The sequence below is a fragment of the Crocodylus porosus genome, unplaced genomic scaffold (genome assembly GCF_001723895.1).
Source record: "Crocodylus porosus isolate Cpor-Errol unplaced genomic scaffold, CroPor_comp1, whole genome shotgun sequence".
In the NCBI taxonomy this organism is placed as follows: Eukaryota; Metazoa; Chordata; order Crocodylia; family Crocodylidae; genus Crocodylus; species Crocodylus porosus.
The window spans coordinates 79584174-79610556 of NW_017728886.1; the positions used below are offsets into that span (position 1 = coordinate 79584174).

Here is a 26383-nt window from a genome sequence, read left to right on the forward strand (position 1 = left end):
CCACGTCCCCACGCAGTTGGCCCCTATTCATCTAGGAATCAATAATGACTCCACGATCCTTTTCTGCCTCTGTGCTGACTAGAAGGGAGTTAAGTTAAAAATACTCAGCCTGTAGGTATGCTGCTGGTTCTTCCTCCCTAGATGCAGTACCTTGCAATTGTCCGTATTGAAATGCATCCTGTTCTCATCCGCCCACCTCTGTAACCTGTCCAGATCTAATTGTAGCCTGTCCCTCTCCTCCAGCATGCCACTTCTACCCACATCTTAGTGTCATCCCCAAATTTGAACAAGGTGATTTTTACCCCCTCATCCAAGTCGCTGATGAAGATGTTGAACAGTGCAGGCCTGAGGACTGAGCCCTGGGGGACCCCACTGCCCACATCCCTCCAGGCTGAAAACAACCTGTCCAGCACCACTCTCTAAGTGTGGCCTACCAGCCAATTTGCAACCCATCAGACTGTGTAGGCATTGATGCCACAGTCACCTAATTTCTTAATGAGAATGGGGTGAGAGACAGCGTCAAAGGCCTACCTAAAGTCCAGAAAGACTACATCCACCGTGACACCTATGTCCAAGGATTTTGTGACCTGACGGGACCTGCCTCGAATGAACCCTAAACATGATCACCCCTGCTGGTCCCTCACAGATGTGCTCCTGGATAATTTTCTCAAGAAGCTTCCCCAGGACCGAGGTAAGACTAACAGGCCTATAGTATCCTGGGTCCTCCTTCCTCCCTTTTTTGAAAATGGGGACCACACTGGCCCTTTTCCAGTCCTCTGGCACCTCACCAGAGCACCACAAGTGCTCATAAAAGCTGTGCCAGGGGTCCCACAATGACCTCAACTAATTCCCTCAGCGCTCTGGGGTGGAGATTGTCAGGACCTGCTGATTTGAACACATCTAGTCCCACAAGAAGTTCCCAGACCAGGTCCTCTCCATCCCTCCAAGCAGACTGTTTGTCTTTACATGGAGTCTTTTCTCTGCTACTTAACTCAACCTGTGTCTACCTGTTTCTTAGGCCTGAGGAAGGGCACCTGATGCCTAAAGGGTTGTCCAACATCTCTCCCAACTATACAATTACTCCACTATAGGGTATTACAGAAATTTTTCACTCTTGTACATTTCCTGAACTATCATGGCTACAAACACTCCAACCCTACCACCAGAAAAGTGTACAAAAGTAGAAGAAAAAACAGACATGTACACTTTATTTAAGAATGTTATGTTTCCTAAGCACACTGTACCTTGAGGTTGTATCCAGACTGTTTGCAGATTCACCTCCATAACTGCTGAAAGCATCTTTCCAGAATGAATGCTTTAATAGGTTTGTCCAGTTCAATCTTTAAATATAATAGAAAAGAGAGTCTGAAACAGTACTATAATTCCCAGTAACAGTGAGTCTTACATAGTTACATACAGTACATATACAATTTTAAAATAAAAGCTCAGTAATGTTAACATTTTGACTGCTCACTTCATCTAGCCTGAAAATAAGTTAAAAATAGACTGAACTTAAAATTAACATCATTCTAAAATGGGTATCGATTTGATTACCCATAAGACAGTCTTTGTTTGGTATCACTACCAAACTATATGTAAGCAAAGCTCAAATCACAAATTTTTGTAAGTGAATAATTTTGATTCAGTACATGCAAAACAAACAGCTATATCATTTTCCAGACTATACCTGCAAAATAAAAATTCACTATTTTAAGAATATGTTTTCAGAGGAGTGTAGGCCAGAAGACAGGCTAGAAAAAGTTTCTTTGTGGAGGCCCTACATTCTGTGAAGGGCAGCAAAGTGCATCAGAGAAATTGGGATCTGTTTAAGAACATCCTGAGATGAATGGAATCGATACAAGCTACAATATTAGATAAAAGCACACATGATGGTATAACCAAGCCTGAAACAATTACATGCATAGGAAATGCTGTACTTGAATAAGTTCATTAATCAGTAGATTGTGAAGTTGCATGGCACCAAGCAGGATTGATCATAAGAAAAAGTATGAAGAACAATACGACACAAAATAGGTATAAGAAAAACAAAGGGTAATTATAAAGATCATTAATCAGCAAGTAGTAATAAATAATGATGCATGCAAAGATATAAGCATTTCTAATGCATGTAAAAACATAAAATAGAAGCACACTTTGGATTTGTGTTTAACCTGGCACCATCCCTGTTCTCAGTCAATCTGGTATGAACAGAAGGCTACATACTTAAGCTTATACTCACTGAATAGCTGCTACATGCTTATACAAACCATGCTGCAGTAAGACCTGACAGGTCCCGGGGTGGCGGGCAACAACAAGGAAGAGGAAAACCGTAAAATGATATTAATAATCTTGAATTAGACTGCTTTACCTTGTCAGGGGATCCTTCTGAAGCAGACCATCAAGCAAACTAACGAAGTCTGAGGAAGGTTTGGGAAGAGCAGAATCTGTAAACATAAGAACTTGCAGTAAAATGTGTTTGGTAATAAAAATAAGTTATTTCAAAGCTAGGAAGATTATGTCAATATCAGAAAAAAATATATAGACCCTCATCCTGGCTTTAGCCACTGAAGTCAGTGTGTTCAACAAGGGTGCAGGGTCTGTCAACTCAGAACCAATTGCAAAACAAGAGTCTTAAACAGTTATGCCTCAGAAGATACCTGTAACTAGGTGAGATGGTACTTTCTGAAAATTTTAAAATGAACTTTTTATATTCTCAAATGTGGCCTGCAGGACGGAGGGGGAGGGGGAGGGGAGTATCACAAGTGTGCGGTACAACTAGGGTGGGGGCACACAGTGCAACGGTAGGGTGCATCACGGGTGCATGGTAGGGAAGGGGAGACATTCATGAGGTGTTTGGCACTAGGGCCTATGGGTTGCCTTAGTGTGGCCCATGTGATATGTGCCCTCTCCCCTGGTCCAGTTGGTGGGGTATGTAGATTCCAGCTACCTGGAACTTGGACAGCCCCTATTTAAATCATAATTTCCATTGTTTCAGCCCTGTATTATACCTTTTAAACCCTTTTTTTAGTGCATATCAAGGGCATTTAAGATGAAGTTTACTGCAAGCTAGATATTTAAGAAGCCATACTGCACACAAAGCACAAAAGATGTTTCTGAATTTTTTCTTTAACTGACAAAAAGCATTGTTTTGCTTACTCTGTAAATTCAAAATAATAAAATGAAATTTAAAATAATATATGAGGGCTACCAAGACCTTCAATGCATGTGCCTGGGCAGGAATTTTTGGAGGAGTGGAAGCTGCCCAGACCTTCCATCCTCTCTTTAGGCCACTGAGACAGAATCCAAAGACCAAACTAAGTTCAGGTGTCTGATACCTCCATGGCTGTAGTTGTGTAAGGGTCTGGGAATCAAACCCAGGTCAAATATGTAAACAAGAATTCTACCACTGAACCACAGGGGCCTCCTAAGAAAACATGGATTCAGCCCTGAAACATTCAAATCTGAGCTAAAGCTACCCACTGAAAAGTGTGTAGTTTTACTACATGTAAAAATTACTATCTTATGTCTGTGCCCTGACTTAGTTTCCCTGGCCCTCTTACAGCACTTAATGTGGGAAGGTAGCATTGAGTTGGTCAGTGTCCGCTTAATATATGTTTACTGTACAATAAAATTGAGATACGTTACTTCAAAACAAAGGCCTTGTGTCCACACCCTAATAATAATTATAACAACACCAACAAAGGTGTTTGAGAGAATAGACATCAGGTCAGTTGAAGTTTAGTCAACTGAGACAACTGGCTTCAGTCATTAAGAATTTTAACTTTCTGAACTGAAACACTGATTAGCAAAATTGGGGGGGGGAGAGGGGAGGAAGTAACCCCCACCCCTTCCACCCCACAAAAAACACTTAAATATGGCAATCTAGGTACCAAACAATCTGGTTTGACTCACTGAGCAAAGAGAACGTTACCTTTTGGTCTAGGTGGCAAAGGATCTTCAAACAAAATCTTTTCAGTTAATTCAGAAAAGCTTTCCGAGAAGAATGGAGGTCTTCCTATGAATGGTATTTTATTAACAGGGTTAGGTAAAATTTTGTAAGGCTTCAAAGCATTTTGTGAGTTATAGCCAACAACAGCTAGATAATTTTCATTCTGTTAAGGATAAGCCTAAAGAAACAAGTACCTTCAATCTGAATTCAATTACGAAGCACCTACAAAAACAACAATAGACAAATTCTTGGTGCTGAGAGCCAACGAGTAACAAAAACAGCAGAAGAATCCATTTGTAGGATGCTCCTAAATGTCTTGCATGCCAAGGGGGTCTCCAGGCAGCCCCTCAAGACAGCAAAGTGGCAGCAATAACATCAAGGTGAGGCAGGAGAGGCATTTCAACATCTACGTAACTGTTTTTTTTAAACAGACCAGAACACTGTTACTACACTACAACTGTGCACCACTGTTTGAAGAGGAGTTTTCATCTTCTGATCTCCAGTCCCAACACACACATACCACTTCACCTGCAGGGCGTCCAATTACTCTAACTTTATACAGGGGCAAGTGAATTTTACCTTTAAAATAAAAAAGAAAAATAATGTACAAAAATAAACCTTCATGTTTAGGAGAATAAAATCCATTGACAGAACCGAAACTCACATTGTTCTAATTTAGCAAAGTCATAATGACTGAGGACTACAAACAGTTAAAACCATCTTATAATTCAGGTATCAAGCCAAACTGAATTTACTTTATTTTAGTTATTTTACAAGGGTCCTAAATAATTGTGACTACTTTTATAAACATCTCCAGTAGAATTTTCAAGAATTCTTTAGACAAATACTTACTAAAAGCAATCCTATTTTTTTAACTTTCCTAACAATTTTGAAAGTGTGCACAGTGGAAAAATGAGGTTTTAGTACAATTGCAACAGAGATTAGTCAGATATATGTATACACACACACACACACAAATATATACCTGAAAACATTTCATATAGTAAACAACCCAATGACCATAGATCACTGGCTTTGGAGAAATCTTGTCCATTTATTACTTCTGGAGCAGTATACATTGCAGACTCTACAAAACAAAACAAATGGAGAACAATTTGACTATTCATTCAGCATTTCTATGCTTCAGCACTGGACATACCACTAACAAGGCAATCGTTTCAACAATTATGAGGAGGTCGTTACCTCCATTTAAAAAAAGAAAACAGTACTGGAAAATTTAAGGCCACTTGTAGGTATTTAGCTCCCACTAGGAGAGTCTCTGCTCTCCCCATGGAAACCATGCATGTACAGATGTTCAATAATTTTTCTCCCAAAGCAAAAATAGCCACTCCAGGAGAAAAATACCTCAGGAACAAACAGGACTAAATCACTTCCAAAAGAAAGCAAATGTCTGTAAACTTTCCCTTATGCAAGGAGCTACAGCAGTCTTCCAGCATCCCAGGATGCTTTGCTTCATCTCCCTGCCCCTGCTCCCTGTCTGTGAGCTAATTAGGGCTGCCCTGTACACTGCTGCCATTGGTCTCCAGGCAGGCAGAGAGCCTACAGAACACACTGAGATGTGTGCACAAGGGGCCCTTGGCTGCACAGCATCAGTACTGAAAGCTCTCTGCTCAGCATTCAAATGTCTGTTCAGGAGTTTCTGGGTAAGTTTTTCCATTAAGAAAACAAACCCAAAAGAATTTTCCCAGATAATTTCAATGTGCATACACAACCTACATAATACAGAGAATACTGATAGCTAAGTTAAGGAAACAGGACTTCAAAACTTATGCCAACCTTACACACAATTATACCTGTATTCTTCAGCAGAGGGAGAAAAAATTATTTGGGGAGGGATGAATGCACACACATACACATGTGTGCACACACACCCCTGCTCAGGAGGTAAGTTGGTGGGGGAAGTGGAAAGGGGAGAGGGAAAGGCCATGGGGGGCAGATTGAGACCCCCCATGATGAGGGAAGGAGTAGGGCAGAGGCAGGAGCAGGGGTGAATGGGGCCCCCAGGCTGGGGTGGGTCATGGGAGGGTTGGAGCCTGGGCAGCTCGTCCAGGAGTGCAGGGGGCTCCCGCCAGTGCATGAACTTCAGGGGAGGCCTGGGGGGGATACATGGCCCCTCCCCCCGATCTGTGCGCAGGACACAGGCGGGCTGCTGTGCACTGGGTCCTGCACTCTGCTGTTGTTACCTCCAGAGCTGTGACACCATGTGTGTCCTACAGCTGGGCAGGCAGGGGGCATTGCACAACCCAGTGACAGCAGGCACATGGTATTGCGCCACTCTGGAGGCAGCAGCAGCAGGGTACAGAGCCTACTGCGCAACAGCCCACCTCCGCTCCATGCAGACTGGGGGGGAGACGCATACCTCCTGGACCTCCCCCAAGGTGCACACAACAGCGGGAACCTCCTGGCACCCCTGGATGAGCCACCCAGGCTCCAATTGTCCCATGACCCAACCCGGCCCTGGGGCCCCAATTCACCCAAGCCCCTGCCCCACTCCCTCCCTTAATGCGAGGACTTGATTTGCCTCCCCAAACCCCTTCCCCTTTACAGAGTAGACTGATACTTGCCTGCCAGTGCTGGACCGTGATCCACACAGGGCTGTGATCCTGGCTATGTGTGCACCCCTCCCCATCCCTGCTGCATCCACCCAGAGCCCATGGCCAGGCTACCTTGCACCTCTACCTGCTGTCCGGCATTTGGGGCAGCTAACTCTGTTAGCCCTGGTTTTCTGCTGCCTATGCCTGTATTAGGTTATTACATAAACTATTCTATAAGCTATTTTGTTTGGTCCATCTATACCCACATCCAAAGAATAACTGTAAGAATTTTGTGCTGTTCTTTTCTAGTGTTCTTTATAACAACAGACAGTATATTACATATTTCAGTGACTACTCAGAATAATGAAGCAAATGGTTGGAGTGGTAGGTTACTACAATTCTCACAAGAAACGAAAAATATCTACAAGTACATGACTGAGTCCAAAAAACAAACAAACTGACCTTATCATGCTATGGATCCCAAGACAATCATAACTATATGGAGTTTTAAAATGTTCACTTGAGTAGGTTATGTAATTAAGAGTTCATTATACTGGCTTGTTTTTGTATTTTGCACCTTCCTAAAAAGCATCTGCTACTGACCAGTGTTACAGACAGGATACAAAATCAAGTGAACCCCTGGTCTGATCCAGCATGGCTATTCCTATATTAAAGTAGGACAGAGACCAATCTACACTCTCTAACACTCCATCAATTTTTATTAAGATGCCCAGGGCTAAAATCAGCTTTAGATGTGCACGATGTGAATCAGAACCTTCATACAAAAATGCAGCTCTGTTCTTCATTGCAAAGAGCTTTCTGTCCTCAGCCAAACATTTTTTTAATGCAACTGAAATTTATTTAAAACTTATTTTTAATAATAGTGGTCTGCCCATGTGCAGGCATTTAAGTATTTCCAAAGCTAAAAAAAGAGATACAGGGAAAATTACTGCCATCTTTTAAAGAAAGCACTGCTCCTCACAGAAGAGGAAGGAGAAGCCTAGAATTACTTCTTTACTGAAACAAGATGTCTAACTTTAAATTTGTTGGTTTGTTGTTGTTTTTTTTAAGGTACTGCTTTTTTTTTTTTTTTTTTGCATTATACACATCAGACCTTTTGAAGATACCAAATAGAAGCTTCATAGAGATGTTTAGCCAGCAAGAGATAATTATGTGTTTAAAAAGGAGAGATCCATTGTATACATTTTAAAATAAATACAGAGATGCAAAAAATAATGACAGCCATCTGAAAGCAAGATGTGCTACAGAATTATCCCAGGTAATTGTTCATATACTCTATAATAATAATAGGCTTATTTGGTCTGTGCGGAGCACGCCGATTGGTTGTCTTGGCAGCCAATCACAATGCTTACTGAACCAACCAATCAGAGTACTCTGGTCTGGACAGACAGTGCTGCAGACAGACAGAATAAGCGTGTTATTATTATAGATCCTGAGGCATTTCAAACATGTGCAGGCAAATCAGAGCTAGAATGAAGCACCAGCACACTCTGCCAAAATGGAGGGGGTGGAGCCTTGGCGGAGCCTGCCTGTGCAAGCTGCCACCAGGTTGCGCAGCCTGTGAGTTGTTGGGGGACCCGGTACTTCCCTTTGCAGCGGCAGTGCCTCCCAAGGCTGCTCAGGTAGGGTGCTAGTTGCATGCGTGCAGCTCCACATTGCAGACAGAACCTGTTGGATCCAACAATGCACGGGACACGAAGCCCACATGTGCTCAGGGAAGCTCAGCATCAGAGGGCTTCCAGTGACCAGTGCACCATCTCTGCCACCTTCATGCCACCTGGAACCACCTGGGAATGGGCTGGCTGCCCTGGGAAGGTGGCAGGAGGATGGCTGGGTATGCTGGCAGCCAGAGAAGGTAGCAGGGATGGTGAATGGTGTGCTGGAAGCCCGCCAAGCCCAAGCTTCCCTGAGTACACCTGGGCTTCCAGCGCCCCCTGCACTGTCCCTGCCACCTTTTCCAGATAGGGCCCTTGTACACATATGGAATATTGCTGTAATTTGTTAGGTAGCAAACTAAAATACATGGGATCTGTTTTAGTTTGCTACGTGAAGAAGTCATTTAAATATGCTGTTGAACATGTACACTGTTTTTATGCATGGACAGCTTTATGTAGCCTTTTCGAGAGTGAGAAGTTTTGATTCTGTCAAAGCATAGCTAAAAATCCTTTATTTAAAGAAATACTTTTGCAATAAAAATTTAAATGCAAATGTTTTGTGGGTTTCAGCTAGTAAGGACTGATTCTGCAATATTTGTACGGGCAGATCTCCCAACAAAGCCAATACATAGCATATTAGTTACAAATCCAAGCTAATTTCAATGGATTTTACTTAAATGCAAAATACTGGCAATAACAAAAATACACAAATCTGATCTGGTATATCAAAATAATCTTCTTTATTTCCTATAATCCCCTTTTCCTAAGTGGACTGTAATGGCTGCTAAAATACCAAAGCAGATAAGTCAGAGGTAAAACTGACATGCATGTCTAATTACAAATATAGAATTAAATAATCTTCAAGTCCTTCTCTTAATTGGTCAGTGACAAAGCCACTCAGATTTTCAGGAGCTAGTAAAGAAAATCTGACATCTTTAACACCTTTGGCATTCCCCCAAATATACTTTAATTAAAAGTATTAACACAAAAGAACAAAATCAGTGAGAAACTACTTTTTCTGAGTACTAAATATAACAAAAATTGACGCCTTGGAAACTTAAAAATGGATCAAAGACAAAAATATAATTCAAACGATAATTTGCCCTGCAAGCCTACCAGCCTACCTAACGTTTCATCAAATCCACAAAATTCTCAACATTACTTTCAATAAGGAAAAAATACACATTTGAAAAGAGGAGTTCAATGTATATACCTTCAACCCAAACAGATTAAAAAACCCATAAATAAAGTTTGATGGACAAATATTAAAAGTGAAATTTATATTAAAACTAGTTGAAACTCGCAAAACACTTGCGATTAAATTATAATTACAACAGTATTTCTTTAAATAAAGGATTTTTAGCTATCCTTTGACCGAAAACTACTGGAATCAAAACTTCTCATCCTCAAAAAGCTGTCCATGTGTAAACACAGGCTTAGGAATATAAATACATATTTTGTCAAAAGTTTGACCTTCTGATTTGTTTATAGTCATAGAATAAGTGGGCCCTTGTACACATGACTAAGGGCCCTTGAACACGCTTATTCTTTCTGTCCAGAGTACTCTGATTGGTTGTTTCAGTAAGCATTGTGATTAGCTGCTGAGACAACCAATCAGAGTGCTCTGGACAGACAGAATAAGCCTATTACCATTTTAGATAGAGGTGAGGGACTTCCCCCTGCCCCCATGAATCTAGGCACCATTAATCAATTAATGCCAAAGGGACTTGGTCTTAATTGATCACAAGATGAACATGAGCCCCCCATTGCGATGCTGTGGCTGGAAGAGCAAACCAAACTTTGGCATGCATCTATCAACACACATCAAGCAAAACCAGGGACATCATCTTCCCACTTTACTTCGCCTTAGAGAGGCCGCAGCTAGAGTACTGCGTCCAGTTCTGGGGCCCCCACATCAGGACAGATGTGGATAAGCTCAAGAGAGTCCAGAGGAGAGCCACCCATATGATCAAAGGCCAAGAGAGCAAGCCTTATGAGGAGAGGCTGAGGGACATGGGACTCTTCAGCCTGGCAAAGAGAAGGCTGCCTATAAGTATATAAGGGGGTGCATCAGGATCTGGGAGAACAGCTGCTCACCAGGGCTCCCCAAAGGATAACTAGGTCTAAAAGCCACAAACTTCTAGAAGACTGATTCAGACTCTATACAAGGAAAAGCTTCTTTACAGTCTGAGTGTCCAAGGTCTGGAACAGACTATCCCCAGAGGTGGTGCAAGCACCTACTCTGGACTCATTCAAAAGGCATTTGGATGTTTATCTTGCTGGGATCATCTGACCCCTGCAGACTTCCTGCCTCAGTCAGGAAGGCTGGACTCAATGATCTCATGAGGTCCCTTCCAGCCCCCAACGTCTATAAAATCTATGAAATTATCATATTGCATTTTGGATATTTTTACATTTCTTTAAGCAGCCAGAAAGACAAAAGACTTTCTACACTCTGCTTTTCCTCTTTGGCAATCCCTTACAGTTGAGGAAGATTGTCTTCCATGATTATCTTATCTGTGGATCTGAAGATGGCTAATGCCAGAATTGACAGACTCTGCTGCAACTCAGGCACACATTTCCAAGCAGGGCAAGTAGCTCTGGATTCTCGATTTGATCTGCAACATGCTATTTCTGCTGCTCCCGCTTTTCCATCTCCTTTTGTCACTGCAAGTTTTCAAAGTACTGAAATCCTTAGAGCAGACTCTTCCTCCATTCAGGGTGGTCCTGGGCAATAGTCTCCCACGAGTTGATATCAATGTTGCATTTTTTCAAGTTTTTCTGCCCTCATTTTGAGCATACGCCTTAAATGAGCTGGGAGAATAAGGCTTGTTTCAGGAGTCTGGAGTCAGACATCTGGATGACATAGCAGCCCAGCAAAGTTGATGTTGGATGATCATCACCTCGATGCTCATGGTGTTTGTTTGCAAGAGGACACTAATGCTGGTGCATCTATCTTTCTACTAAATTCAAAGGATCTTCCACAGCCAGAGCTGATACTTCAACAACTTGAGGTGTCTCCAGTATGTTGTCTATGACTCGGCTCTGTACAGTATGATGGGGATCACAACTGCTTGATAAACCATGAGCTCGACTTCAGATTCTGATGTCGTGATCTTCATACACCCATTTTACACTCAAGCAATTACAAACTTACAACTTACAGCTGACTGTATTTATTTTTACTTAGTAATATGCATTTCACTTGATAGTTTGAGTAACCACTCAAGGGAATGACTATGTGACTTCTTAAACCAAGCCTTTTTCATATAAAACCTTAAGTTTTCATGTATAGCTTAAATGAATCCTATAATAAATCAAATTATTTGCATTTAACTGATGCCAAAACTTATTTACTTCTCAGTAAAGTACCATGTACTTAACTAATTTTCTAAGATACACTTGATAAAAATATACAAGGTAGATTGTTGATAAAAACACACACACATCTGTGTACCAATTAAACTCAATACAAGAAATAAAAAGTGTATAATCTATGTATACCATTGTTACAAGCATCTTTGGGATCCTTAAAAAAATTACACAAAGTCAACAAAAATCCCAGTTCCCTCTTCTACTCATATACTGGTTTCTTTCTTAGATTTTGGTTCTTATATAGGAACAGGCTGTTAATCATCTTTCCAGAAATTCTTTAAAAGGTTATAGGAGAGAGACTGAGTTTACATTTCTTCCTGAACATGTTATGTTCCCTATTGTTCTTAATTCTGGCAATAAGTCAAACAAAAAAGTTTCTAATCCTGTTCCTATAAATCTTTTTCTTACTGTCAAGACTCCCTTTGTTCCTGATGAATGGGATTGTCAAAGCAGATCTTGGACAGCAGTAATTTCTGAGATAGTCCGGCTGCAGCCTACTAAGGACTTTGGAAGATTAAATTTTGATATCTGATAGGAAAATAGTGTAGTATACAGCGAACTACATTAATGCATTTTTATATATTAAACTTGCTGAGCAAAAACTGCTGCATTCAGGACCAGCAGTTTTTAATTCCTTTCTTTAACATCTAGCATTCATTCCCAAGTAGAAGGCACTCAAATAGCATAAGTGTAGGTAAAAAGATTGTGTGCATCTAACAAGGTCCTGGTCAATGACAAATGGGAGAGGTGGGACATTTCTAGCCATAGTTCATAAATGTATACTGAACAGCAATACATTGAACAAAAGAGAAAGTACATCTGCCAGACCTCAAAGGAGACAGCCTTCTTGAGAATAGCCACAAATAGACATTCATTTCTATCAATACAAATGTCTCAGAAGTTTTCACCAGTAGAAACTGTTTCTGAAGAGGGACAAGTATAAACATTCAGCCTGCAGCCACCTCCTCTACACTGCTCTTCTCACCTTCCCAAAACCAGGGTGATCCCAGCCTGGGGGAAGGTAAGAGGAACAGTGCCTGCTCTACTCCACCTGGTCCCCAAGGGGAGTAGAGCAGCAGGGAAAGTCTCCCCCCACCTGCCCCAGACCAGGGTCTGCTGAACTGGGGAAGAAGCCTCTTCTCCATTCCATCTGGGAGTGAAGCAGATGGAGCACTGGGACAAAGCCCCCAGCCCCTACCACAAACTGGGCAGTGTCTGGCTTGGAGAATAGTCAAAGAATAGAAGCAGCTGCTTCTCCCCCTTCCCACCTGGGGTAGATGCTGGCTGTGCCTTGGTGCTCCCTTCTTCTCCATGGGAGAAGAGCATAGGTCAAAGCCCCTGAATGGAGGAGCTATTTCTCTAATCTGCTCCTGCTCTCAGGGAGAAGAGTGGAGGGAGCAATGGGGCAACCCCCACCCCACACACACATACACACTTACTTCTCACACTGAGGACTCTGGTTTCAGAAGCAGACAGGGGGATTGCAGCACTGCTCCCTTTACTCAGCTTCCAGTGCCAGGGAGCCAAGTGGAGGGAGCAGTGGGGCAAAGCCCCTGCCCACTGCACACACATAAGACTCTGATATGAGGAACCGACAGAGACTTTGCCTTACTCTGCCATGCAAAGCCTTCCTGAACCTGGTTCCCTGTTGACCAGCTTCCTTTTCACCCTCTCCCTCAACATGCTAACTGAGAGGTGAGGTAAGGGGAAGCTGGCTGGCCCAAGAACCAGGCTGAGGAAAGCCTCTCTGAGCTCAGCTCCCAGCCAGCTTTTGAACACCTGCCCCACAATACAGCTGAGCAGCACAGGAGGGGTGGGGACCATAGGCACTGACTCTATGGGTGCTCCAGGGCTCAAGGCAGACAAGATTCTTTGGGTGAGTATGATATCTTCTATTAGACCAACTTAAATAGTTGGAAAAAATTGTTATAGCAAGCTTGAGACCAACATAACTACAACCTACACCCCCGGGCTCAAGCACACATCAAAAAACAGGTGCTCAGCACGCACAGAGCTGCTTGCAGATGGTTTAAAAAGAAAAAAAGAAAGAAAAAAAAATAAGCAGTTTACTGGAAGCAGCAACACGTAACTTCAACCTGGCTCTGTAGCATCTATAAACATCAGGAGCTTCAGCAGAGCTTTTTAGGGCTTTTAGCTAAAGCTGATTTAATCTGCTATTACATAAAAATGCCCCAAAAATCCCCACTAAAATTCCGGAGCTTTATGGACGCTGCAGGGCCAGGTAGAAATAATGTGCTGCCTCTTCTGGGCATGCACAGGGCTCATGCCGCATTAAAAGTAAAGTGCTGGGGTTTGTTTTGGTCGGGGGTGGGGGGTGTTATGCCTACAAGCACCCAATGGCAAGACAAATAGTTGGTGCCTTTGAAAAGGACAGCAAGCAAAAGGAAGCTGGCAGGGACAGCACTGCTCCCTGTGCTCAGCTCCAGGTACTCAGCAGGGAGCAATGCAAGGCAAGGTTCTGCCCACTTCTCACATTAGAGCACCAGTTCTACAGAAGAGGTGGAAGCAGCTGTCCATTCCTTGCCCCCACATCACACTTGGTGACCCTGGTCTCAGGAAGGCTAGTCCCCAGGAGGAGTTAAGCTGGGGGGCAGGGAGAGCAGGATGGAACGTGTAGACGTTCAATCTCCCAAGAGAAACTCTCCTGGAAGAGATTTAACTCTGGGTACTCCTGGGTTATTTTTGCCTTGAAGCAGCCACTTCGAGAGAAAAAAGCATGAACAGCTGCACACTTGTGGTTTCTGGAAGAAGAGCAATTCACCAAGTAGAGACTGAACATCTTCTGTATATAGCCTTTATATAAACAGCTATCTATAACTAACTTCTAAAGTGTCTAAGGTATAGGTGTTCACAGATCCTTAACCCAACTCATCAAATCCTACTAGTTACTGAAAGTAGGACAGCAATAAAGAAGACATTAACATATCTTAAAAGAATCAAGAACAATGCAAAGGCCATGTCTATACTACCTCATTATGATGGTATACATTTTTGCACAGAGAAAATGCAGTTCTGTTAATGGGGCTACTTTCTATATTCTACTGGTGTGCAGTACAACGTTTAAACCCTTATTGATCAAAACCATTCTTTCACTAGGCTGGTTTAAGTTTAAAATGACCGTAATCCTGTTTATTTCCATACTTCTCAAAAATATTACACTATTAGCAACCTTATAATATCTTCCCTTTGCTTTACCATGGTTCCAGCACTAGTCATTTGCTCATACAATACATATCACTGATGGCCAAGGCCCAAAGAACTGTAAATTAAGGATCACTTTTTGCCAGAGTTAGCTTCATAAATAAATCTATTTTAGATTATTTCAAAAAATACTTCCATATGGTTAGTATCCCAATACAGAGGTAGGGAGGCACCGATAAAGATTTTCTTGGCTGATACTGATAGCCAATTATTCAACAGGCATATTGGCCAATACTGATCTGATAACCAATTTACAGGAATGCCACCAGGCAGCATGGAGAGCAGTGTCCTGCAAGTAAGTCTGTGGAGGACAAGGGGCATGGCAGGGACAAATCAAGGCCCCCACAGTGAAGGAAGGAAAGGGGCAGGGGGGTAAATGGGACAGAGCTGTGGGCAACTCATCTAAGGGATCAGCATCCCAGCACTTAAAAATGGCAGCAGGGGAAAAAAAGCTTATTTGAGCTTTAGTTCAACCGCCACCGCCACCATTTGTAAGCACCAGGACACTTAGCCAGAGCAGAGCTGAGCAGGACAAGGGAGGAAGTGGGCTGCCCGCTGCAGGCTCAGAGCTCTTCACCCTGCTGCCTTTGACCTGGGAGCTGCACACTGGCTCATCATCTGATGAGCTTTAGTTCAAGCATCCCGGCCACCATTTTTAAATGCTGGATGAGTCACCTGCAGCTCTGTCCTACTCCCTGACACGGCCCTGGGGTCCCATTCACTGCCCTGCCCCACTCCCTCCCTCACCGTGGGAGCCTTGATTGCCCCTCCCCCACCCTTCCCCTCCACAGATTTAACTGGAGGGATTGATCTCCACACTGCCTGGCTTCATTACTAGCTGGTGCATGCATGTGGCTGCACACATGCACATGGTCTCTGGGGGCCCTGGCCAGACGGCATATTATATTTATCGATACATTATCAGCTACACTCTGACCGAAAGAAGGCTGATAATGTTCATTTTCTTTTTATCAGTGCCAATCCAATATGGCACCAATATATCAGTGCACCTCTATACAGAAGTTCAAATTGTTATTTTAAGTGTTCATGAAACTGTATTCTTTGCACTTAGCTTTGATTTTATGCATTTCTTCTATCAGCTATTTCAGTTTTACTTTTTCCATTCATCTGCATCAAATATTAATGTGGAAAAATGAAAACTCATCAAAAACCAAAATCCTTATTAGACTTAATCCAAAGACTTAACTTTTCTAGCCAGTTAGGGACTTGCTGCATTTAAATTCTTATCAATTTGATTAACATTTTTAGAAATGACTACACATTTTTTATGTTAAAAAATCCAAAGCAGCACAAAAAAAAATAATTATGAAAATATTATGGAACTCCCCAGTACCAGGAGTAAATGAATAAGAGAGAGTTGCATTTTGGGGATGGAATTTTATAAACCAATACAAAATAAACCCTTTTCTGTTCTTTAAATACAATGCAAATTCATGCACTATGGTATTATATACTCTGCTTCTTAGTCCCTTACTTATCACTTGGATTTGGGCTTCAGTTCCAGGGTAATTTGAAACATAATCAGAATTAAAGCTAACATAATAAAACACATTTAATTATATGTTTTATTGCAAATACAATTTTGTTGTTCTGAGTCTGAGCAAAGCTTGCTTGTATAAGAGTGAAAAACAAGGTTCCATGCTTATAAAATCTGTTGCTTTTCTACACTTTACTTAGGAAATTCTTGTTATACTGCAAATTAAGATCCCTTTAATGGTTTATGTTTCCAAAGGCTTGCTTAAATAAAACAAAGGGTCCAATCAAAAACTGTTCCACGCACAAAAGTCCTATACAGGACCTGCTCTCAGTTTTCATGATCAGGCTTTTAGTTACCTGCTTAGTTGCATATAACCAGAGAAATGATTCAAGCTGACCAAAAAGCAGCAGTAATCATGCAGTTCTGTTTTTCCAAAAGTCTGCAGCATCCCAACAAAATGATAATCAACAATCCTTTTTCATACTATATTCTTTGTCATTTTTACCCTAACATTAGTGCTAGACTCATTACCAGAACTGAATGTCCCTGTGCATTATTGCTTATTTCCAATATGTATTGGACTCTAACTTATGTGACAGTAGCATTAATTATAACAGGAAGAGGAAATAGAAACGTCCCTTGGGGTAGTAGCTCCACATACAGATAAATCAGTAACAAAACAATTTGTTTAACAAAGGCTTTTCACAATCACATACAATGTTCTCATATTTTGTAACAGGGTACTGTAGCTTATTATGTGATTTATACCATATACAAATTCAAGTAATGCTTACCACTGCTTAGCCAAGGACACTGACAACACCGAACAAAAAAATGTGTGTGCAATAAGAAGTAATACAAAATTCCACTGCTCTGAGGATTTCTGGCACAAAAAACAAGACCTCTGCCTCCTCCCCCCACCCCACTACATAATCAAAACTTTAAAAGCTTCCACTATATCTCATTGGGCTTAGTTAATTTGGCCTGGTAAAACACATACTTTACCTTTAAGTCTGTTTTTCAGGTTTCTTTGTGGAGTACTTTCATTACCATCAATACCTCCCTCTTCTGATCCAATTAAAGCAAAAAATTCTTCCAAATTTTCACCCTCTGCTTTAGCCAAGCAAAAGCTATTGAACTTCAGGGTGCCAGGCCCTTCCAACAGTATCTAAAAATAAAAACAAAACATAATTCAAAAATAGAGCACCCAGGTTTTTCTTTTTAAAATTAGGCTTCTCTCAGGTTTCATGTTTCAAACCAAGCTAATTAAAGTTGCCATTTGGATCAACACTCATTATTACTATTTATTATAGTATTTACATAGTCTTGATCACAATAACAGTTGACACAATAACCGTCCCAAAAGGAAAAGACTCTCATTTCCCTTCCATTCCTCCTCCTCCCTCTCCCTCTCCTTTCTTCCTTGCCACCAAGAAGTAGGTTTATAGAGGATTTCTGTTTTAGTGAGTTCAGGTAAAGAGGTTTTTTTTATTTTATTTTGGATGAAACTACTGTTTCAAAGCCTGGGGGAAAAGGGGGCTTTGCATTTTCTGTGAATGAAACAAAGTTATTCAACTTAAATATTTAAGTGAAATACAAACATTTGATCCAGCTCCTATCCAGCTATCATGCAGTCACTAGTGTACCCATATTGGTTGACTGTCACTGTTTCAAGGAAATGAAGCTATCATAGAAGGTTATGTTCACGAGAAGAGTCTTACAAAAATGAATGACTTCCCTACCTTGAAATGGCTAAATTGAACTGGATTGAATGACAGAAGTGATTACCAACTATGTTATGCTGCAGAAAGAAGTTAGAAATAGAGGCATCCTCACAGAGATCTAATGTGTGCATAACAAACTAATAGTCACTAGGATTAGCATTTAATTTACAAAAGATAGAACTCTCTACCTAGTCATCAGGTTCTGTGCCACCTGGCTTAATAAATGAGGGACTTTAAAGGAGACACAGGCATCCTGACTCTGCTATATTCTGTTTGCAGCTCTACAATCTCACACCCCTGGATTTGTAACACTATATTTTTTTTATGAAGTCAGCTAATGCACCTGTGCATGGTAATAGATTTTACAAAAATCTTGGGGAGGAAAAAAATATGACCACATATTAGAGAATACAATCAAGAGCAAAGACAGTACATCAAAAGTAAGTTAAATTCTTATCAGGGTCATATTGTGATTGCCATATAGGTTTTTAGAAAGAAAATTACAGTTTTACCAGACTATTACTACAAAAGCTAGCCAAAGATCTGCAGCCCTGTTTTATGAAATCATTAAACTGATCATTTATACTACATTTCAGAATTTGTTGGGAAGTTGTTACCAAAGAAAGTTTAGCTAACTGCATGTCTCAACTGTTATTACTATACTGTATGCAATATTAATTTTGATGAAATCATTGTTTTTTTTCCAAAATGACATGTCTTTAAATCTTAAAATATTCTTCAGGGTGAAAGATAAAGTGCATGAGCTAAGAATTTTGTGGTTTCCTACTGTAGATAACATACATACAGAGAGTACAGGTAGAGCTGTAAGAGAACGGGTTTCAGAATGAACATTCAGCTAGCTCATTTTATCATGCTCCAGTCTGGAAGCAGGTATTGCTCTCTCAGACATACATCTGCAATTGTAAGAAATCTCTGAAAGGAATAACAAAGACAGAAAATAACCTAGTGAGACCAGCAGTCGGCAACCTCTTACAAAGGGCTGGCCAAAGTAATAGGGCTCAGCTGTTAGAAGCGCTGTCGTTCATGACAGCCACTTTCCTTGCCCTCTAGTGCTGTGCGACACTGAAAGTCACCCTTGGCCAGAATGGAGTCTGCATCCCTGTACTACAGCCACCATTGCTCATCCCCACTGCTGAGTGCCATTGACCACCATCCCCAGTGGCAACAGACAACAGTGGATTTGGTGGTCAGAAAAGTGATGGATGCGGTAGGGCATCACAGATTCTATTCTGACACCCCAATCACCACATGTCACCAACCTCTTCTTCTGCCAGCTCCAGAATACCGCCATGTGCTGCTGATGCCTGCTGTGGGCTGGATCAAACCTTAGCAGGTTGGACCACATCCTGACCTGCAGGCTGTAGGTTGCCAACCCCTAAGTTGGGCTGTTCAGAGCATGGACTTGTGCTGAGTGTTTTAAGTGATTATGATAAGAGACATCTGGCCCCCAATGCTAAACAGAGCTTCTTGACCCTACTGTAATACAAACTATTCCTCAGCCTAAAGGTAGTAATTTAAAGATAATTGCTACATTTTAGTATGAGATGCCCATTATAAAACAAGTAATATTCCTTGTTACCTTTCCAGGTGTGAGTTCACAGAATATAATTCCAAGGTCATGAATATGATGTAAACCAGTAACCAAATCAATACCAAAGTCTCTCACTACATCTTCAGGTAGATGTTCATCTTGAGCAATAACCACTTCTAATGAACCACCTGAAATGTATTTATACGTAATTATTCAGGTCAAATGTGTACCAAAATAGGATAGAGTAATAGTCTACTATAATTATACATGTTTCTTTAAACACACACACACACACACACACACACACACACACACACACACACACACAGGTAAGAACTATTGTCATCTTCAACAGTTTCATCTTTAGACTCTCCAATACCTGAGTTTCAAAACAAAGACAAAGAATATGTTTCTAGAAAAGTCTGTCAAGATTTCACTGGCAACCTCAATACTAGCATCTTCTAAATTCTGAGTGTTCATCTTTGCAATCTAACTTACATTTTTACTTTAATTTTCCGATAGGTAAAAAGAACACACACCAAAGATGCAGTCAATCTATCACATCATCACACTGGCACATATGGTTCATCAAAGTTGTGCCCTTACCATACATACACCACAGACACCTCTGCAACACTGAGTAAGAGCTCAACACTGAGTAAGAGCTCAACAGGCATCAACAGCAGACAATCATCTTTTGTGGACTAACATTAGAAAACGATGCAACACACAATTAGCTTAAAGGGTGTCATAAATATTCACAGGCTGCAAATGAGTTAAGAATCTTGGGTTCTATTCCTGACTCTGCAGGACACAGACTCCTTCTATCCATTTACCACAAGCATAATCACTTATGCTCCAACCCCTTCAAGCTTCCCATCTGTCTCTCCCCCCAGCTACTTGTTCTCCAACTCCCTTTACCTAGTCAGTTATAGTCAGCACTTCTCAGGCTTTTTTACCTCATCCTTAATTTCCTTGTAAAGCAAGTCCTAATCTTACCCTTTTAGAAGACTCATTCTTGTGGACCCCAGTCCTAATCTCCTTTCTCAGCCATTCTCAACTTTACCATCAGTTCCATTACTCCGGTCTCCATGTTCCATGAAGTCTTAGTTACCCTCGCCTCAATTCTCACTGAATCCCCAACCATGGCCTCTAATCACCACTCACCTATGTTGAGTATCCCTACTGGCTAAGAGTCCTGAACTCCAAATGCAAACTTCTCTTCCAGTGCAGTGCCTCTCCCCATCTCCACTTACACCATAAATCTTTGCCTGACCTATTTCCCCTCCTGTCACATCCTTTCTACCCCTTCACTGGATCTCTGTCGTATCTCCATGTCCATCCCTTTCAATTATTCCCCAATTCTTCATCTAGTACCCTCCTATTTTCCCCACCAAGCTTCCAGCCTCTGTCTCCCTGTCATCCAGTCTCAGACTTAATCTGCTTAAGAACATGATAGCTATGATTTTTTTAAAGAAAGTTATAATTACAGTAATTTCAAAGCATTGATCCTCGTTAGAAATTATTAAATTGTTAGGTAAAGTGAATGAAGACTACTCTCAATATATATATTTTTAAAGATGGCATACTCAAAAGTGTATACACTTCTCATTTAATTAAACTTAAAAAGATAGACCAAAATTTTCAAACCTGGCTATATAAAGTTAGTTCCCCATATGGAGTTGAGTACTAAGTATATGGCCTGATTTTTTTCCCCCCACTGGCACCAGAACCTGAAGCTTTTATATTCAAAACCAGCTTAAGCAGCACAGCACAGGAAAATGCTACTTTTATTTAGGTCATACTGTGAGACAATTTTAAGCATTCAGATTTGATCATTTAACCCCTGTAACATGCCCAGTCCTCTCTCTCCAAACAAGGAAGCAATACTAACAAAGAGTCCAAAATGTACAAGTAATAACAAATTATTTTAAAGGCTTTATCATTTATTATGATTATAATTTAGATAACAGGAGGAGAATAAGGAAAGCTCAAAGAATCACCTTGGTTAAGTTCTATAGTTCTTTCAATCTCACATTTTAAATTAGAGTTAGGATGAGTCCATTCACCTAGAGGAGAGACCTTATCTAGGGATGTAAATACAGATTTAAAAAAAATCTGTTTAACCTGCTGTAATTATAATGGTTAAATAATTAACCAGTATGGCAACTCCTGGTCTGATCCACATGGGGGTGCTCCAGCCAGTCCTGTGGGACATCCCTGCCTGGCCCAGCATCAGAGAGGCATTTCCAGCCCTCCCTCGGCAAGGTGTGGCAGGGACTCAGTGGCTCCCTGGGGCCCTGACTCCCCAAGACCATGCACCATGACAAGCTACGCAGGTGGGCAGGTAGCCTCTGAGGCCAGGCCTAGACATGACAGGCAAGCAGAACACGAGGCTGAGCTGCAGGCCCAGGGAGCCACCATGCACCCCCTTACATCCACCTTACCCCTGACAGGCCCTAGAGCCGCTGCAGGTCTGGCTGGGGAGCATGCACAGATGCCAGCAGCAGCTGCAATGGTAACTGCAGCAACAGAAGCTGCCGCATCCAACTGGAGTGGGGAGGCTGCAAGCAGCTGCATGAGGGTCCGTGGAACCTAACTATATGTACTAATCTCCCCTCCCTCTTCCCCCTCTCCTCCTACTCACTGTTCCCTCCTGCCTGCCCTGCTGTCTTCCAGTTCCCGCTTGGGCTGGCTTCCCTTCCCCACCTTCCCTACTGGACTGCACTCCATCCCATGGTAAATGATAACCAGCGAGCTATAACCGGTTGTCACTGGGCTTATCGGTTAAATGATTAATTGTTTAACCGTTCACATCCCTAGCCTTAACTCACTTAATACCACCATAAAAATCCCCATTTGAAGTACACAAAACTATATGGGGCCCTCTACAGGTGCAGGTAAAGGCACGATGGGATCTAATGCATGATTCACAAAATCATACCTTCGATCATGCCACACGTACATGGCAGGAGTCACAACTGTGGGATCATAAGATCCCATTAAGCCAAGCAATAAGAACCCCTGCACTGGCCAGCAGCAAGTTTTCACAGCTGGAAGCCCCCATAGCTGCAGGGGCTCCCAGGTGAGGGGGTGCACCATGCACCATGAGGCTAGAAGACTGCAGCAGCTGCAGTCTCCCAGGTATGGGGTACACAAGGTGCTCCTGCAGCTGAGATCCCAGCAGCTAATTTTCCAAGTGCAGGGTGCATAGTGTGCCCCCTTGGCTGGAAGATCACAGCAGTTGGTCTCCCAGGTGCGGGGCACAAAGTATGTCCCCATGGCTGAGAGATCATAGAAGCTGTGATTTCCCAGCCATGGGAGCACAAGCTACATGTGCAAATTAAAGCTGAATAGAAACCACCTATAAAGAGTATTACACATTTTCCAGCAATAACTTCAAAGATGGTTGCACCTTCTTAAGGCACCACAGTTAATTTGCGCATGTAGCCAGTCCAAATTAATTGCAGTTAATCAGGTAATTATCTAATAGATATTTGTAGAGGAGACCTATGAATACTCCATATGGTCATATTTACGAGTTTATTAGGTTTTATCGCCCTCCCTTCTTTAATATTGCATAAAGTCTTGGAGGACTATAAAAAGAGAACAAGCTGGCAGTCCTCAGAAAACTTACTCCACTTGTTCAAGTCACCGCTGTAAGAATTCACCTTATATTGTTCTGCAAAACCCAGCAGCTGCACACTTGCTAACCTTTTTAAATCTCATCATATTATTCACATCAATTAACTTTTAAAACATATTCATTGAAATAGAAAAGAATTCTGCCTGGAAGCATTTTTCTAGGAATCATTTCAAAAGTTGTGAATGATTCCTTCATACAAATTTTATAGTAAAAGTTCTGCTCTTTCATTTACGTTGTTAAATAGAACTTTGAAAAAAATTAAATAAATGTATATGTTAGGTAAATATTTTAGTTACAAATTTATACTGTAAAGCTCCTATCCAGCATTTTACTTATTTAGTATCGCTTACCTGTGCATAATTCTACTACGAGCCAGAGATGGTTGCTTGTTTCATACCATTCATGAAATGTTACTATGTTCTTATGTCTTATTTCATGTGTAAGACGAACCTGTAACAGAGTAAGTGAATGTATTTATTTGGAGAGCAGTATTAAGAGTTACTAAAAATACTACAACAAAAAGTAATTCTAGATTCACCTGTCATGCTCTTAAGAAGTTAATATTTAAGCACGCCTTAATACTGTAAACATTAAATGGCTAAAGTATTTTGAATAGTTTAAAAGGAAATTATCCCATCTCAAATCTCAGGGATAGAAGGCATCTTTTGTCATAGACTTGCTCAACTTCTCTGTGTTTAGACACACACAGAGGAAGGTCCCCCAAACCAGTTCAGCTCATGTAAAACAATCATTGTTAATTTAAAAAAAAAAACAGGGTCAGGCCAGCTGACCCAAGACAGAAACAAATTATTATTTTGTTGTATAATCAGAAGTTCAGGTCAAAATTATGACTCTCATTTTCCAGGTCAATGAAACTGAGCCTTTGTTGGGAAAAGTGGCATATAAGTAAATAAACAAACAAACTGGAAGTGTTAAAAAGGCATAAGCCTCTGAGAAGAAAAGCAGCACAAATCTTTTGCAATCTTGAATAACTTCATCAAACCAAGAAAAACATGGCCATATATAATGCCTAAAGACCTGTCACAGCAAGACCTTGATTCTGACCTCCACCTTCAAAAGGGAGGAAAAAAAATGTGTGGAAGAAATTTAAAAGTCCTCCCCCTTCTCCACTTCCTTTCAGGGAAATGTAAACAAAAAAGAAGACCTAAAGGGAATCTAAATAAAGGAGGAAGCTTAAATGTGCAGAATTGTTAGATATCCCAGTCACAAAGTGAAACAAAATAACCTGAGCATATTTAAGCAATGACACGTTGTGGTAATTTAATAATCATTTCCTTAATTACTTCAGAAAACATGAATTTAGGAGTACAGATACTTGATACACAGCAACCTAATTTAGAATTTCATAACTATGTTTCTTGATAAAGAACTCTGGGCACATATACACGAGACATTAAATGTGCAGTAGACTCACTCTTTTGCGCATTTGTATGGCAGGCAAAAACTGTGCTAATGCAATTATGTGCGGTGAAATTAGTCTACCGCACATTAGCGTCACAAAAAAACATGCATCGGCACTAATGTGCAGTAGCATCAATTACAATTACGATGCAATAACAAGTACTAAATTTAATGTGCCATAATTATATTGCATTAATGAACGTGTAGACATGCCCCTTGTCAAGCTGTTACCAACCAAAATTTAAAATAACTTAATTGTATATATTCTTCATATATAAATTTACTCTTCAGAGGTATAAAAATGACTGATTACCAAAAGTTGCTTGTATTTGCACATTGTATAAACAAAGCATAAGCCAGTCATTAATGTAGTGATATAGGTATGAAGATGTGACAGCTTCTGTTCCTTTCCTTTTTCATGTCCTTGTGACAAGGCATTTAGCAGATTTGCAGAATCTGCCAGGGCCTCAAACTTACAGTATCCCAGCTGCCAACTGTGTTTCTTAACACCTGCGCTACCTCAGTCCCCCACAGCTTCTGTGATCAGCACAAAGCTAACTTGCAAAGCAATTTGTTTGCATCTACAATTTGTGTCTAAAAAGGAACTGAAGGAAGAAACTTGAGCAATGCAAAAAATGAATAATAATCATAATTTAAGATGCAAGAATTTTAAGCCTAAGAGCTTAAAATTTCATTATAAATTGTGAAAAATTAATTCTACATGAAGTAATATGTGGTAGTGCCTTATTATCTGTAAAATTCACATCTACATGTTCTCCCAAAAATAGTCATCAGCATGTTTCTTACCCAGTTTGTTATTTCAGGTCGCTTGCATTTATCAGTGCAAAGAATGGCAACAAAATTAATGGTGCCTTTTCTTCTTCCTTTATAAACAACTGTCTTGTTTCCTCTTCCTATCTCTTCATACAGGATAAAGTTCTCCATGTTTAGGATTTTTACAAGAAACAAATTAAGAAATACGTTGTTTTCTTCATTAACATACCATCCTAAATAAAAAAGAAAGGAATTCACAGTTATTTTATGTAAATATGTAGCAATTATCCTTCTAATTTTTATGATAATTCTTACAGTATTGACCATCAAAAAATACCACCCATGCAATTAAAAACTTTCTACAGCGAAGGGACACATGCCACATATTCCTCCCCCCACCCTCCAAATGCCACTGTAGTACCCTGCCCCTGCCTATTCTGCTGCACTGCTCCCTACTCTACACTCCCTGCTCCGTTCTCTGCCCTATTTGCTGCTGTGCCCCCCCTGTTTTGCCATGTGCCATGCAAAGACTGCCCGTGCCACTTGTGGCAGATGTGCTGCAGGCTGACCACCCTGTTTGTTAAGATCAAACATAACTGTTAAACAATAAAACCACATGCAAGGAAAATCTCATCAACATTTTAGACAGAGGATGATATCATCTGCTTCCAGAATTAGTCAATACTTTCAAGGCTTCCAACTGGATCAGCAAGTACAGGATTTAAATGTTCACGCACCACTGGCCTCCCAGTAGAAAGATACAGAGTTCTGACATTTGAGTGCCAAAGGCAAGCTAGGGGTCCTATCTTGCAGCACCTTTCAAGTCCAAACCAACTCCCTCTCAGCGGTCCTAACAGTTTGCTCCTTGTGTGGGAGGTGAAGTTTTTGATATGATGAGCAGGATCACTAGGATGTGCCAATGCTCCTGCTGGGACCAAAGCTGGAGGATCCTGGCTAGAGGGTCTTGCCCCTCCACTCAGGGTCAGACCA

At 41.1% G+C, this 26383-nt stretch overlaps 1 protein-coding gene across 2 annotated transcripts in view; it reads right to left on the reverse strand.

Annotated features, from left to right (window-relative positions):
- Positions 1-25622, reverse strand: part of ULK4 (unc-51 like kinase 4) — a 442797-nt gene extending 417175 nt beyond the window's left edge. For both annotated transcript variants that reach the window (XM_019537396.1, XM_019537387.1), the window contains exons 1-8: positions 25427-25622; positions 23548-23647; positions 19600-19739; positions 17276-17443; positions 4935-5034; positions 3932-4015; positions 2369-2444; positions 1245-1340 (exon numbers count right to left, since the gene is read on the reverse strand). In XM_019537396.1, coding sequence (XP_019392941.1) covers positions 1245-1340; positions 2369-2444; positions 3932-4015; positions 4935-5034; positions 17276-17443; positions 19600-19739; positions 23548-23647; positions 25427-25564 — 902 coding nt within the window. In that variant the 5' untranslated portion in view covers positions 25565-25622. The remainder of the gene's footprint in view (positions 1-1244; positions 1341-2368; positions 2445-3931; positions 4016-4934; positions 5035-17275; positions 17444-19599; positions 19740-23547; positions 23648-25426) is intronic.
- Between the last annotated feature and the right edge of the window lie 761 nt (positions 25623-26383).